Source organism: Dama dama, chromosome 17 (genome assembly GCF_033118175.1).
Source record: "Dama dama isolate Ldn47 chromosome 17, ASM3311817v1, whole genome shotgun sequence".
Lineage (NCBI taxonomy): Eukaryota > Metazoa > Chordata > Mammalia > Artiodactyla > Cervidae > Dama > Dama dama.
Window position 1 is genome coordinate 10,933,342 of NC_083697.1, and position 13,871 is coordinate 10,947,212.

Consider the following 13,871-nt stretch of genomic DNA (forward strand, 5'->3'; position numbering starts at 1 on the left):
TTGATGAGAAAATGTGTTAACAATGCAAAACATTTAAGGGAAAAGAATGTCTGGGAAGAGGAAAAAATAAAGGCAGAGAACTTGAGGGAGAGGTAAATTCAATTCATTTGAGGAACAGAAGGAAGACCAGTGTGGCTAAATATGGCATGAAATGAAGTCAGAGGTAGGCTAAGGCCAAGTCATGTAGGTCCTTGGGAGCCTTGTTAAAGGGTTTGAATTTTAGTCTAGGTGCAGTGGGGAGTCATTGGAAAACTGTAAGTGGGAATATGATGTGATCTAATTTACCAAAACTCAAACAAAAACACTCCATAGAGAGTGGATTTGCCTGGAAGCAGGTCGAAATTAGACACAAGGAATTGAATTAGGAAGTTATTGCTATAGGTGTAATTTACTGGGTTTTTTCCCCCCTACTCTGATATATAGATTTTTTTTCATTCATAGTTAGTATATTTGACAGCAATATCAGTATTATTGCTAATTTATCACTTACCTTTTTTTAAAGGTATTTTGTGTGTTGACAGCTTTGACATTGTGGGTGATGGGGTTAAAGATTTACTTGTTGGAAGAGATGATGGAATGGTGGAAGTATATAGTTTTGATAATGCCAATGAGCCTGTTCTACGATTTGATCATGTAAGTTCATTTTTAAGAAGACTATCTATGTTTATCATTCATCAAACAATTATAGAAATGGCTGACAGTTTGTGTTTTATTAAATGATTATGTTAAAGTCTTATGTTTGGCTTAAAATATTGCTGCTTTGATATTATCTAAATCTTGTCTAGACTGCTCTTATGTTTGAATAATAGATATTGCCCTCAAGCTGAACAATAAATTACTTTTTCATTTGATTTCTAAATATTCTATATCTAAAGTATTAAATATTTTACCTTAGTTTCTTTCATGCATAATGCATTATAGGAGTAACATTTATATGTTTGGGTAACATAAATGAGATTGTGTTGTTTTCAAGTAATAAGGTTTGGAGAATAAACTTTATATTGTTAAGATGATATAAAAAAATATCCTTAAACAGAGAGGATGAAGTAGCAATTTCACTTTTAGTCACCCAAGGTCCACTGTAAAAGGAGAAATACTAGATAAGAGTAATTTTTAGCTTACAAATTTTAAGCATAATTAGGCTTCTTTATCCCAAGGTATGGAGTCACATGGAGATGCATTCTCGCATAAACTGAATCTTTCATGTTCGTAAAGTGGTGTTCTCCTGTCCAGGGTTTCCCTCTTCTGCCTCACGTGTGATGTGTTGAGGCTGTTTAAGAACAACAAAAAGCCACAACTCAGTATCAACTTTTCTTTCTTTGTCTAGTTTCTCTAATTGTGATAGGAGTTCTCCCAGTACCTCCTTTAATTGCTTGTCAGTAAATATAGATGTTTTGGTGCACAGATAAAGTATAGTATTATATAGATAACATGGGGATAAAAACATTATACAACATATTTTCTAGGTATATTTCATATTCATCTTACTTTGGTATAAAAAGTCACCTTGATAATGATGCAAATAATAGTTTAGGCTTAAAAGTACATAATAATCCTGTGTTGGGGATCTCTTGGTTTTTCTCATTAACCCCTGGGAAACTTTCCTATTTAGACCCCAAGTCTCCTCTTTGACTTCTTTTCCAAATGCCAGTAATGACATAGCATGTGTCCCCTTTGCCAGGTGTGGCACTAAAAGACAGGAATGTCTTTCAAGTCTTTCTTCTGTTTGATGATAGAGGTACTGCTTTCACATTATGTTAAGGCTGCAAATTTGTTGTCTCATCTTCATTCATGATGTCACTCACTTTGTTGTCTTTCTAATCAGGAGAAGTCCTCTTTTCTGACACAGTCTGGATTGACAGTTGGTTAATCAAAAAAGTTAAGGAGCAGATCATAAAAAGATAATATACGCATACCTTAAATACTGCATTTAAAAATATATTTTTTAATTAATGTATTTTTGGCTGCACTGGGTCTTCGTCGCCATATGCTGGCTTTCTCCAGTTGCATTGAGTAGGGCTGCTCTCTCGTTGGGGCGCGTGGGCTTCTCCCTGTGGTGGCTTCCCTGGTTGCAAAGCATGGATGGGCTCTAAGTGTGCAGGCTTCAGTAGTTGTGGCGTGTGGGCTCGGGGATTGTGGCGCAAGGGCTTAGTTGCACCTGCCACACCATGTGGAGTCCTCCTGGGGCAGGGATCGAACCTGTGTCCCCTGCATTGGCAGGTAGACTCACAGCCACCGGACCACCTGGGGAATCCTAAACATCACATTTTAACTTAAACTTATAAATATGTATTTACTCACCAATATTTTGCACCGTGACCATGGTCTTTTTTTTGTGAATTCCCCTAATTAGCATACTATGTTGTTACTTAGATAAGCCATGTCTATACTATGTTGCCTAGGATCTCTTGTTTTATGATGTGTGACTGGTTTTACAAAATATAAGTTGAATTAACTAATTCTGCAACTCTAGTACTTTTATAAAAAGATACCTGAAGTACATAAAGTAAATGAATTTCATTAAAATGTTGTATTGGCAAAAAAATGTAGAAATTACAGTTTTTTAAATTTTTTAACTTTTTCTGAGTACATTAGGTTAAATAAGGTACTTCTAAGTGAGGAGAGAGTAAGTTATAATTAATAGTCACTTGAGGGGCTTTCCCTGTTGCCCCAGTGGTTAAGAATCCGCCTGCTAATGCAGGGGACATGTGTTCAATCCCTGCTCCCGGAAGATGTCACATGCCTCGGAGCAGCTAAGCCCGTGAGCTGCAGCAGCTGAAGCCCATGTGCCTCCAGCCTGTGCTCCGCAACAAGGGAAGCCACCGCAGGGAGAAGCCCCCGCACACCTGCAAAGGGTGGCCCCGACTCTCCGCAATAAGAGAAAGCCCACAAGCAGCAATAAAGACCCAGCGCAACCAAAAATAAATAGATAAAAGAAGAGAAGAAAGGGAGGGAGGGAGGGTGGGAGGCAGAGAAGAAAGGAAGATGGCTAAAAACAGTAACAAAATGAAATAATAAGAACATAGTTCTTATAATATTGGTGATAAGAGAATTTCCTGAACAAGATTAAAAAAAACTTCAGAAGTCAGAAAGCAAAGACTAAAAGTTAAATAATTTAAATATAGTAGTGATGAAAATCTGAAAGTTTAAAAATGTACACAGGAATGGATACAGTTTTGTTTTTTTCAGAATTAACTTTAGCAGGAACATGAACAAACAAGTTCAAAAAATTCTAGTGTATATTAAGTACACTGGGACGCTCATTAAAAATGCACTTATACCAAAGACTTCCCTGGCAGTCCAGTGGTTAGGACTCTATGCTTCTATTGTATGGGGCATGGGTTCAATCTCTGGTAGGGGAACTAAGGTCCTGCAAGCCATGCAGCATGGCCAAAGGAAAAAGATGCACTTATGAACCTAACTTTATGCAAATATTTAATCAAGCCTCTGTTACTTGGATCCCTCAGGTAGTTAGCTCAGGAACAGCTAAGATAGTCTGATTTGCGGAATAGCTCAGTGGTTTGCCTTCTACATTTTTGCTGCTAGTGTCCATTCCCTCTACCTTCTCCTTTAGAACAATGGTTTTGGGCTTTGCCTAGTAAGAGTTACCTAGCAGAGCTTCTGGTCAAACCCATTAAAGGGTTGCCAGCCCATTTTTTTTCTTAATGAAAGAGAATAGATTAGAATATATCAGAGTACAATACAGAGTACAGTACTTAAGCCTTTTAAGTTATTTCTGTTGTTGTGCAGTATAAAACTTATTGATTACTTTTCAAATAACTTGAAAGCCACTGACCTAGAGTGTTTGTTAAAAACATAGATTCCTGGTTGACTCATCCAAGTAATTATTGTCAGACAAGTTTGGGAAGTATTGCTTTAAAGAGATATAAACTCCTGAAAAACATGGTTTCTCTCCATAATAGCAAATTCCCTAAAGGTCCCATGTTAGCTATCATTTTCTTTATTCTAAAAAGCTACTTGGAGAAAACACATGAGAAGTGGTCTGTAGAATTCAGATAATAAACTAAATGTGTTAAGAGTTTTGCTTATGTAATGTTTTTTAAAAAAGAACTTCCTCTTATAAATAAATGATCTTTGCTTATTGATGACTACTGTAGTGGGGTGGTACACACAGGTAGATGAGTCATTCTTAGTCTCCTTTCCTCATATTAAAAACACTGGAATTTCTGGCCACTTGTGCAGGATTTTCACCTTTCAATCTCAGTGTCTTAATAAGTATTCAGTAAAATTATATTGAATGTTGGGAGATAGGAAAATAAGTTTTGTAGCTTATTTAACTTTGTGAAATTTTATTGATGATGTGCTTGATCTTAAATTCATTGTAGGCATTGTCTGAGAGTGTCACATCAATCCAGGGTGGTTGTGTAGGGAAAGACGGCTATGACGAAATCGTGGTATCCACATACTCAGGTAAAGCAAATGGAAATGGTAATAGCTCATTGAATGAATCAATCATAAAAAATATAAATTTGATAAATTGCTTTTGAAAAAAATATAAATTTGATAAATTTCTTTTGATTATTTTTTTAAAAAGTTTATTAGTAAGTAACTCTTACCTCTAGCATTAAAAGTTTTATTGGTTAAAAATAAGAAAGAAAGGAGTGTTATTGATTTATAAAATAATTTCTTTATTAATGCTTTTTAAAAGTGTTTAGTATATCTCTAGTATCTTTGAAAATTAAATGATATCCTTTGACTTAAAAATTATTATTTACTGAAATTTAGTTTGTTTTGTTACTATGTACATTTCTTATAAAACTTACTGTCTTCTGAGTTGGTCATTTTTGTATTTTCACAATAGTTATATGAGATTTTAACTTTCCATGAAAGTAATTTTTGAAAGGCAACTCATACTCATCAGCTCCTTTTTGCATCTGCTAGACTATGTTGACTTATTTCATCCTTGAAAACTAAAGTTATAAGTTAAGAAAGGATTTCTTTAATTGCAGTATTACAGCATTTCAAGCAAAGCAAAAATGGTATCTGAAATAATTTCTTTATAGTTTGTATATCTTCCAGCTTGATTTCTTTTGTATTTTGTTTTGTTTTGCGTATGCTTTTTTGAAGAAGAATAAGTCCAAAACTAAGTGAGGTTGATGTTGGTGGACAAAGGAGCATGTATTTTGTGTTTAACACTGGCAGCACTTAATGGTACACGATTTAATTCATCTCTGCAGGGTGGGTTACAGGTCTGACAACACAGCCTGTTCATAAGGAAAGTGGACCAGGAGAAGAATTAAAAATTAATCAGGAGATGCAGAATAAAATTTCTTCTTTACGGTAATTTTGGACTTTGGTTTGCCTTTTTTTTTTCATTTCATGAAGTATGTGATTATTGTTTTTTTCTTACTTATTGGTACCATATATTTTACTGGAAGAAATTATATAATTAATTAGTTTATCACCTTTTTAAGTGAAAGTTTATCAGTTTGAGAACATTAGCAATAAGTGCTGACTAATATTTGGAGTTAGAAATACACTTTTTATGTGTTTTTTTCTATGTTGATGTTTTCTTAGATTCTTGATCTAAGAGAAAACAAAACAAAATACAATCTAGATTCTTAGATCAAGAATCTAAGAAAAATCTAAGAGTATGTTTTTGCATTTGTCTACTGTAGAGTGTTTTTTTTATAGACATTAGAAAGTAGCCAATATAGATGGCTCTATTCCTCATTAATTCTAATATTCACTGCTATTGTGGACCTTTCTAAATCTATAGCTTTGGCTTATAAGTTTTCTTACTGGAAATGAGTAATGTTGACTCCTTTAGACACAAGGATCACTTTCACGGCCTGTTCAGTTTGACAAGTCCTATGACAAGGGGCTCAAGGAAAATTGCTTCATACAGTGAAGAAGTAGGAGTTGCTGAAACTTTTAATGATTATTCTCCTTGCTTCAGCCCTTGCCAACTTCTTGGGGGAGTGAAAACCAATCTTTTTTTGGTGGTAGTTGCTACAGAAGTTTTTGAGGCAACAAATTGCCACAAGTACTAGTTCACTAAAGCCACACCACCAGTTCACCACAAACCAGTTCACCAGAGTCACTAGGAGAGAAAGCTCTAATGTTCTGCAGTAAGGATACCAAGTAGAGTTAATGAATTGCTATCTTATGCCCTCAGTACTATACCTTATATTTATAACTGAGTCAGCCCCTTCCTGATTTCACTGGAATGTATGCTTATGAGAAGGTTATGTCTATTTTGTTCATAGAGTCACTCAGTAAATATTTCTTGAGTGAATGAATCTTTTCCTTGGTTAATTGCACAAATCTCTTCCAAGATCCTTCCCAGACTTTCCCCCTAAACTTGGGGTAGCTAAACCTCATATTGTTCTCTCCCAGTTACTATTTGCTTCGTTTGCATTTGGCCTTTCCCTTTAACTGGAGCAACTCAAAGCAGTCACAGTTCAGTCTCCAAGACTTGGTAGAACTTCAGCTGGCTCTTGATTATCGTTGATACTCTGCAGTCTATGTTGTCTGTCTACTCTAATGTTTTTCTGAAAGGTACATGTTTATTGATTTCACACATTTTGTTTCTTCTCATTAAATCTAAGATATTCTACCCCAGAACAATCAGTTTGTCTTCTGATTAGTACTACATGTAACTGAAACCAGACTCGTGTGTATTTACAGCTTGCCTTGATTCTTACAACTCTTTACTAATATTGCTGGTATGGGGCTGAGAAGATATTTAAGTTTTTAGATTATAGATAAATAATATGGAACCAGTTGGTCAGTGATAGGCAAAAATTTTGTTTCTATTTGTGTTATAGTTCAAATGCAACCAATTAAAAAATCCATTTTGCAGAAGTAAATGTCTTGTCAAATTTTTGTGAACATTGTGAAGACCTCAAATAGTATACAGGTGACAAAGTTCTATATTTTCCTCTAGGACTGAATTGGAACAGCTGCAGTATAAAGTGCTACAGGAGAGAGAGAAATATCAACAGTCTTCTCAGTCAAGCGAAGCAAAATCAGCAGTGCCTTCATTTAGTGTAAATGACAAGTTTACATTAAATAAAGATGATGCCAGCTACAGCCTTATCTTAGAGGTGCAGACAGCGATAGATAATGTCTTAATACAGGTAAGTAAAATGCGTAATTACTTTGTTTTATGACTGGATCTATTTTAGTGTCCACTAATTATTTTGGACACTTTTAGACAGTGATTTTAAACGTTTATCTTAATCTTCCATTAGATAATCAGTTTTCTTATAGATTATTTAAATTATATCTTTACTTTCACCCTATACATATTAAACAAAAGGCCAGTGAACTTAAGTTTCAGAAAGATTCAGGAAGGACATTTAGGATTTTTTTCTTTGGATAGCCTTTAGGAAAATTTTAACAAAGATGTGATTTGTAAAACTTTAGTATTTAATATCCTGAATAGGATCTTTAAGTTCCAAATACTAAAATAAGAGTTTACAGTACAGACTGCTCATTAACTTTCAGTTTCCAGATGGGTCAATAGGCAAAGCAGATGATTTCGAAGGGTGAAACCTAGAGATAATAATCTATAGCACCATTTTTCAATATATTTAATTATTTTTTTTCTTATACTAGAAGATAGAGAGTGGAAAGGGATGATAGTAGGATGAAGGGAAAATAAGAGTAAAGAGGAAGAAGAAGACAAAGTTTGAAAAGATATGGGGGAGAGGGAGGATTGTTAATTAAAACTTACAGGCAGAAATTTCTCTTAAGTAATGTTAGCTCAGGGACTGGTACACTGAGAAACTCTAGGTGCATCATTTATACAGAGCACAGTGCAAACTCATTGTCCTGGAAGCTACCTCTCCAGAGTAGATTAAAAATCACCCTCTTTCTGTGTTATAGGTGAAATAAAAAATTATAAAAATGGACTGATATGAATAAGCATTGGCTTCCCAGGTGGCACTAGTGGTAAAGAACCCGCCTGGCGGTGCAAGAGATATAAGAGACTCGGGTTCAATCCCTGGGTCGGGAAGATCCTCTGTAGAAGGGCATGGCAACCCACTCTAGGATTCTTGCCTGGAGAATCCCAGGGACAGAGGAGCCTGGCTGGATACAGTCCATGGGGCCGCGAAGAGTCAGACATGACTGAAGCGACTTATCATGCAAGCATGCATAATAAACATGACCATATGTAGCCCATGGTAGCATTTTTAGCACTGACAGAAAGGTCTAAGAAGACTATACTTGAAAAAGAGCAGTGAGAGATTAAATTCTGTAACCTCTGATTAGTCCAAATTAAAAAAATAAGTCATAATATGACATTTATTCATATTATATTTATTTTCTAGAAGTACATATTGTCAAATATAAGTTAAGAGAGTTCATACTCTCATATTTAGAGATTAACATAAACTAGAACCAAAGAGAACTGTAAGAGAAAATATGCATTGGAAAATATCTAGTTTTCTGCCTGAACCTTTCTTTTTCTTTTAATATTGATTGTAGAGTGATGTTCCAATAGATTTACTTGATGTGGATAAAAATTCTGCTGTTGTCAGCTTTAGCAGCTGTGATTCTGAGGTGAGTAAAAAATATAAAGAATTCTTTTGATGCTTTCATTTTCATTATGCCATTTTGAATAAAACCTGTAAATGCTATTAGAGTCAATGTTCCTTCAATATTTCCCTCCATAACCTTTCCCTCAAAATCTGTTTGTATTCTCTTTCTCTGTATTCAGATAATCCAGAAACTGGAGTGTTCTTTTAAATTCTTTCCTTTTTCTGATCTGTTTAATCCAAGTATAGTGGATCCCTCCCTCTTTTCTGCTGGAGATACTGTGCATTCTAAAAGCCCCAGTGGATGCCTGAAATTACAAATAGTACGGAACCCTTGAATGCTGCTGCTGCTGCTGCTAAGTCGCTTCAGTCGTTTCTGACTCTGTGCGACCCCATAGATGGCAGCCTACCAGGCTCCTCTGTCCCTGGGATTCTCCAGGCAAGAATACTGGAGTGGGGTGCCATTGCCTTCTCCGACCCTTGAATAATACTGTGTTTCTTTCAGTATCACTACTTTTGCACTTTGGAGCTATTAAGTAAAACATGGGTTACTTGAACACAACATGTCATCTGATAACAGAGATGGTTACTAAGTGACTAACGGGCAGGTAGCATATACAACATGAATATGCAGGAGAAAGGACTGATTCATGTCCCAGATGAGATGGAGTGGGATATTACAAGTTCTCATCACACTACTCAGAATGGTGTGTGATTCTGTAAGCAACACTTTCGAGTTGCTTATTTCTGGCATTTTCTGTTTAATATCTTCAGACCGCAGTTGACCATGGGTAACTGAAGCCCCAAAAAGCAAAACCACAGATAAGGGGGAGACTACTGTAGTCACTGATTTCCGTCAGGTCCCCCTCCTGCTCTTCGCTGTCGGCTTTGCTCCCTTTCCCTCCTGTTAACCTTCCAGCTCTCACCACGCTTGCCTGAACTATTCATCCTCCAGTTTCTCTGCCGTCAGTACTGCCTCTCCATCACAGGAGGTGCTGTGCAGCCCCATCCAAGAGGCCTTCCTAAAGCACAAACATCACTGTGTCATTTCTTTTCTCAAAACCTTTTAAAACCTTTCCTGAGCTGCATGTAAGTCTAGATCTCTCACTGTAGCATAAAAAACTTTCCATAATTCAGCTCTTGATTACAACTCCAACTTAATCTCTCACCAGCTGCTACCTTCCCTCCCATGCACATGATTTCTGCCAAACTGAAGTTCCTAAAATTTCTTCAAAATGCTGTATAGTTTCACACATTCCTACAGTTAAACACGATCTGTTCCATCTGCCTGCCTTTCTGCACTTTTTCTTGCTGACTCTTGCTTACCCTTCATTCAGCAGACATTTGTTGAACACTGACTCTGTGCAGAGTGCCTAGGATGAGCCCATATCCAAGCTTTCGGATGCGTTTGCGGCATCATTCCCTCTGTGTGGTACTAGCCGGTACTAGCCGACTAGCTGTCTCTGCGCTAGGTGTAGCTTCTGAGGAGTTAGGGTACAGAGAAGGTCTGGAGAAGGCAAGCCAGAGAAGAAAGTGTGACTGGAACTGGCATTAAAAAGAGAAGGGTAAAAAGAATAAAGAACAAAGTTGACAGTTATATTATGGAATAATTTTCAAAATAATGTCAGAGTAAAACTTTTTTTTGACAAGAGATTTAATAGCAGTTGTCTTGTTATCATATATGCTTTGCCATCCCTGTTTGAGAATAAAATACAAAAGATTAAGACCTACGTTTTTATGATCGTTTAAAAAATCAAGTTAGTATGAACTTCAGATATTTAATTCCTAAGTTACAGTGAAAGATTAGCCTGTTTATATCAATGCAGGATTCTTTGAGTGTTTTATACTAATTTAAAACCTGTTTTCTAGAATGGTGACTTAAAAAACAAATCTTATAGAGATTTCCAATGTATACAAAAGGAGAAAGAATAGCACAACCTCCATGAACTCATCGCTAACTTTAACATATGGCCAGTCTTGTTTTGTGCTCTTTACCCTCTGTCTCCCCTTCCCAAACCTAACTCCAGACATTTTATCTCTTTTAATTAGTCATTTTATCTGTAAACACTGAAATACATAACATTTGTTTTTAATTACACAAAAGTATATTTATTTTTAAGTTGACTTATCCTCTGTGCTTGCTGAGTTTAAAACATTTGAATTTTCTTTTAATATTAGCATTCTTTTTATTTCTTCAGGTATTTATTAAAAATAGGGAAATAGTACATGAAAATTGCATACCAAATAGTTCATGTTGTTTTGTCTGATTTTGCAATTTATGTACCCAGATATACTTTTTTTGTTGTTTTTAGTAGTTTATTATTCTATTTCAAGAAGTTATATTACATGGGGTAACCTCTCCAATTTTATTCAGCAAACATATATTGAATGCCTATGGTCTACTTGACTCTGTGCTATTTGCTGGAAATACATAGATGAGATATTTCTAAGTTGTCTGTAAGTATGTGTGAAAATCAAATACGTTCAACACTGAACATTTATGTTTTTTGCCTTTATAACATAAACATTAGGAATTTGCATTATCAGTTAAGTTTTTGGAAGGACAATTAATATTTTAAAATGCTGTGGGAGAGACTCAAGATGGAGAGAGCACTGAGCTATAGATTTGAGTTTGAAGTCCAGTTATTACTCACTGGCTTCAGGAAAGTTACCTAACCCTTCATGCCCGGTTTTCTTCATCTGTTAAAACTTAGCACACAGGGTTGTTGATAGGAATAAGCGTAAAACTCACAGCACAGTGCCACCCAAATGATAGGTGCTCAGTAACATGGTAACAGTCATTGTTGTTGATGCTGTTGTTATTCTTAGAGGCATGGATTCATTCTTCTCCTCACCTTTTGAATTATTCCTAGTCAAATGACAATTTTCTCCTCGCCACTTACCGGTGCCAGGCAAACACCACAAGGCTAGAGCTCAAGGTAAAAATGTTTGAAATTACCTTTACTTGAAAGTTCGAACTTTCTTTTTCCTTGGTAAATCTTGCAGCATGTGATATCATGTCTTTGCATTAAATTTCCCCCTGAAACAAGCATTCTGAATAATGTCTTTTGAATGACCTGTTTTGGAGAATCTGAAGTTGCTGTGTTGTGCTCTGCTGTGCTTATTTGCTCAGATGTATCCAACTCCTTGCAACCTCATGAACCATGGCCCGCCACGCTTCTCTGACCATGGAATTCTCCAGGCAAGAATCTTGGAGTGGGTTGCCATTCCCTTCTCCAGGGGAATCTTTCCAACCCAGGGATTGAATCCAGGTCTCCTGTATTGCAGGTGGATTCTTTACCTATTTGACTTTAATTCAGCCCAAACCACTGTCTCTTCTGTTAACACTCAGCTGATCACATTCAATAAAATTTTTACCAATCCTAAATTTCCTCTAGTTGGAAATATTTTTTCTAATTTTCTATTATGGAAAGTTTCAAACATACATAAGAGTAATGATTCCTGCTTAAGCAATGATCAGCTCATAACAATCTTATTTATGCTGTCACTATCTGTTCCAAATTATTTTGAAGCAGATACAGGATGTAATTTTTTTGTAAGTATTTCAGTATATATGTTTAAAAGATAAGAACTCTTTTTAAACATAATCACAACAGTGTTATCACACCAAAGAAAAATTAATAATTCCTCAGTGTCATCAAATGTTAAGTGTAGTGGTTTTTGCTTTTAATTTAACATTTGATTCAGTCATAGTCCAAATAAGGTAATTTGGTTACTGAAATATCTGAGCATTTGCCCTGTATTTTCCTATTTGGATTTTTCTGATTGCATTCTAGTGATGGCATTACTATCTATTCCAGGTAAAATCTTTGAAGTTTCCTTTTGCAATGTACTAGGATAATCACTTTTATAATTAAATACTGTTTGTAGCACACAAATATATTTTATTTATTTAATTTTTAGTGTGAGATTAAAAAAATTTTTTGGTACATTTGTGATCCAAAAATTAAGGACTATATAACTTTTTCCTGGTATTGCTGATGTTCTGAGACTCAAAATAAGATTTTCTTCAAGAGAGATGCTGTTACACAATAACTCTTTCACATCTGGTTAAGGAACTTCCAGTTTCTGTTTGTCTAACAGATTGGCACAGATTTAGAGAAAGCAGTATCATTAGTGATAGGATGAGGAAAAGGACACTGTCAGTCATAGCTGAGAGAAATAATTGTTATAGCCACTTTGGTAAAACAGGCTATAGTCCTACTTGTTGGAATCCATTTCATAGCAATAAAGTCATAGTATTGTATCCACAGATATGTGTATAATTATCTGAAGCATTGTTTGTAGAAGCAGAAAGGTGGAACCAAAGTGAACACTCAGTATTTAATGTTTGAATAAGTAGCTGTTTATCCATTCCATAGAATATTGCACAGCTGCAATAAAGAATCAGTTGATCTATTCCTTTTGTGAGTGATAGTTGCTCAGTCATGCCTGACTCTTTGCAAGCCCATGGACTGTAGCCTGCCAGGCTCCTCTGTTCATGGAATTCTCCAGACAAGATTAGTGGAGTGGGTTGCCATTTCCTTCTCCAATTCCTTTTAACATAGAGCAAATTCCATGAAAAACACAAAATACAGATAAAAGTTCTCTCTCTATATATATACATATTATCTAAATATGAAGAAATATATAAAAAGAATCATAGCTGTCTGATATGATAGGTCATACGATAGGGGGAAGGTTTGGGTGGGATGGGGGGGGGAGGGAGTATTAGGAGAGGCAGAGATAAAGGAAGATGTAGTTATTAGAAATAAAAAAGATGTCTATGATATAAATAGAATTTATTCATGTGAAATTATACATTTATTTTTGTACATCTTCATAGAGAGATATATGAAAAGTTGACTTCATCAAAATAGCAATAATGATCATCTCTAGGTGGTAGGATTTCAGATGACTCATATGTTAATCCTAATTTTTCTTCATTGTTTGGATTTTTAAAATAATGAATATGAAGTATATAATCAGAGAAAACATTATGACTTTTTAAAAATATTATGAACAATTGTGTTCTTTTTTAAAAATTATACTCTTTATAGTTATTATAAAATATTGGCTATATTTCCTGTGTTATACTAATTACAACATTCAGAAAACTAAGATCATGGCATCCAGTTCTGTCACTTCATGGCAAATAGATGGGGAAACAGTGGAAACAGTGGCTGACTTTATTTTTTGGGGCTCCACAATCACTGCAGATGGTGAGTGCGGCCATGAAATTAAAAGACACTTACTCCTTGGAAGGAAAGTTATGACCAACCTAGACAGCATATTAAAAAGCAGAGACATTACTTTGCCAACAAAGGTTCATCTAGTCAAGGCTGTGGTTTCTCCATTAGTCAT

The 13,871-nt window shown here is 35.4% G+C and overlaps 1 protein-coding gene across 2 annotated transcripts in view; it reads left to right on the forward strand.

Annotated features, from left to right (window-relative positions):
- The window catches only part of BBS7 (Bardet-Biedl syndrome 7), a 36,563-nt gene that overhangs the window by 11,640 nt on the left and 11,052 nt on the right, over nt 1–13,871 (forward strand). For both annotated transcript variants that reach the window (XR_009696471.1, XM_061164099.1), the window contains exons 8-13: nt 503–633; nt 4,347–4,431; nt 5,199–5,301; nt 6,911–7,103; nt 8,458–8,532; nt 11,381–11,446. Coding sequence is in view for 1 of the 2 variants with exons in the window: in XM_061164099.1 (XP_061020082.1) it covers nt 503–633; nt 4,347–4,431; nt 5,199–5,301; nt 6,911–7,103; nt 8,458–8,532; nt 11,381–11,446 (653 nt within the window). In the remaining variant the exon portion in view is untranslated. The remainder of the gene's footprint in view (nt 1–502; nt 634–4,346; nt 4,432–5,198; nt 5,302–6,910; nt 7,104–8,457; nt 8,533–11,380; nt 11,447–13,871) is intronic.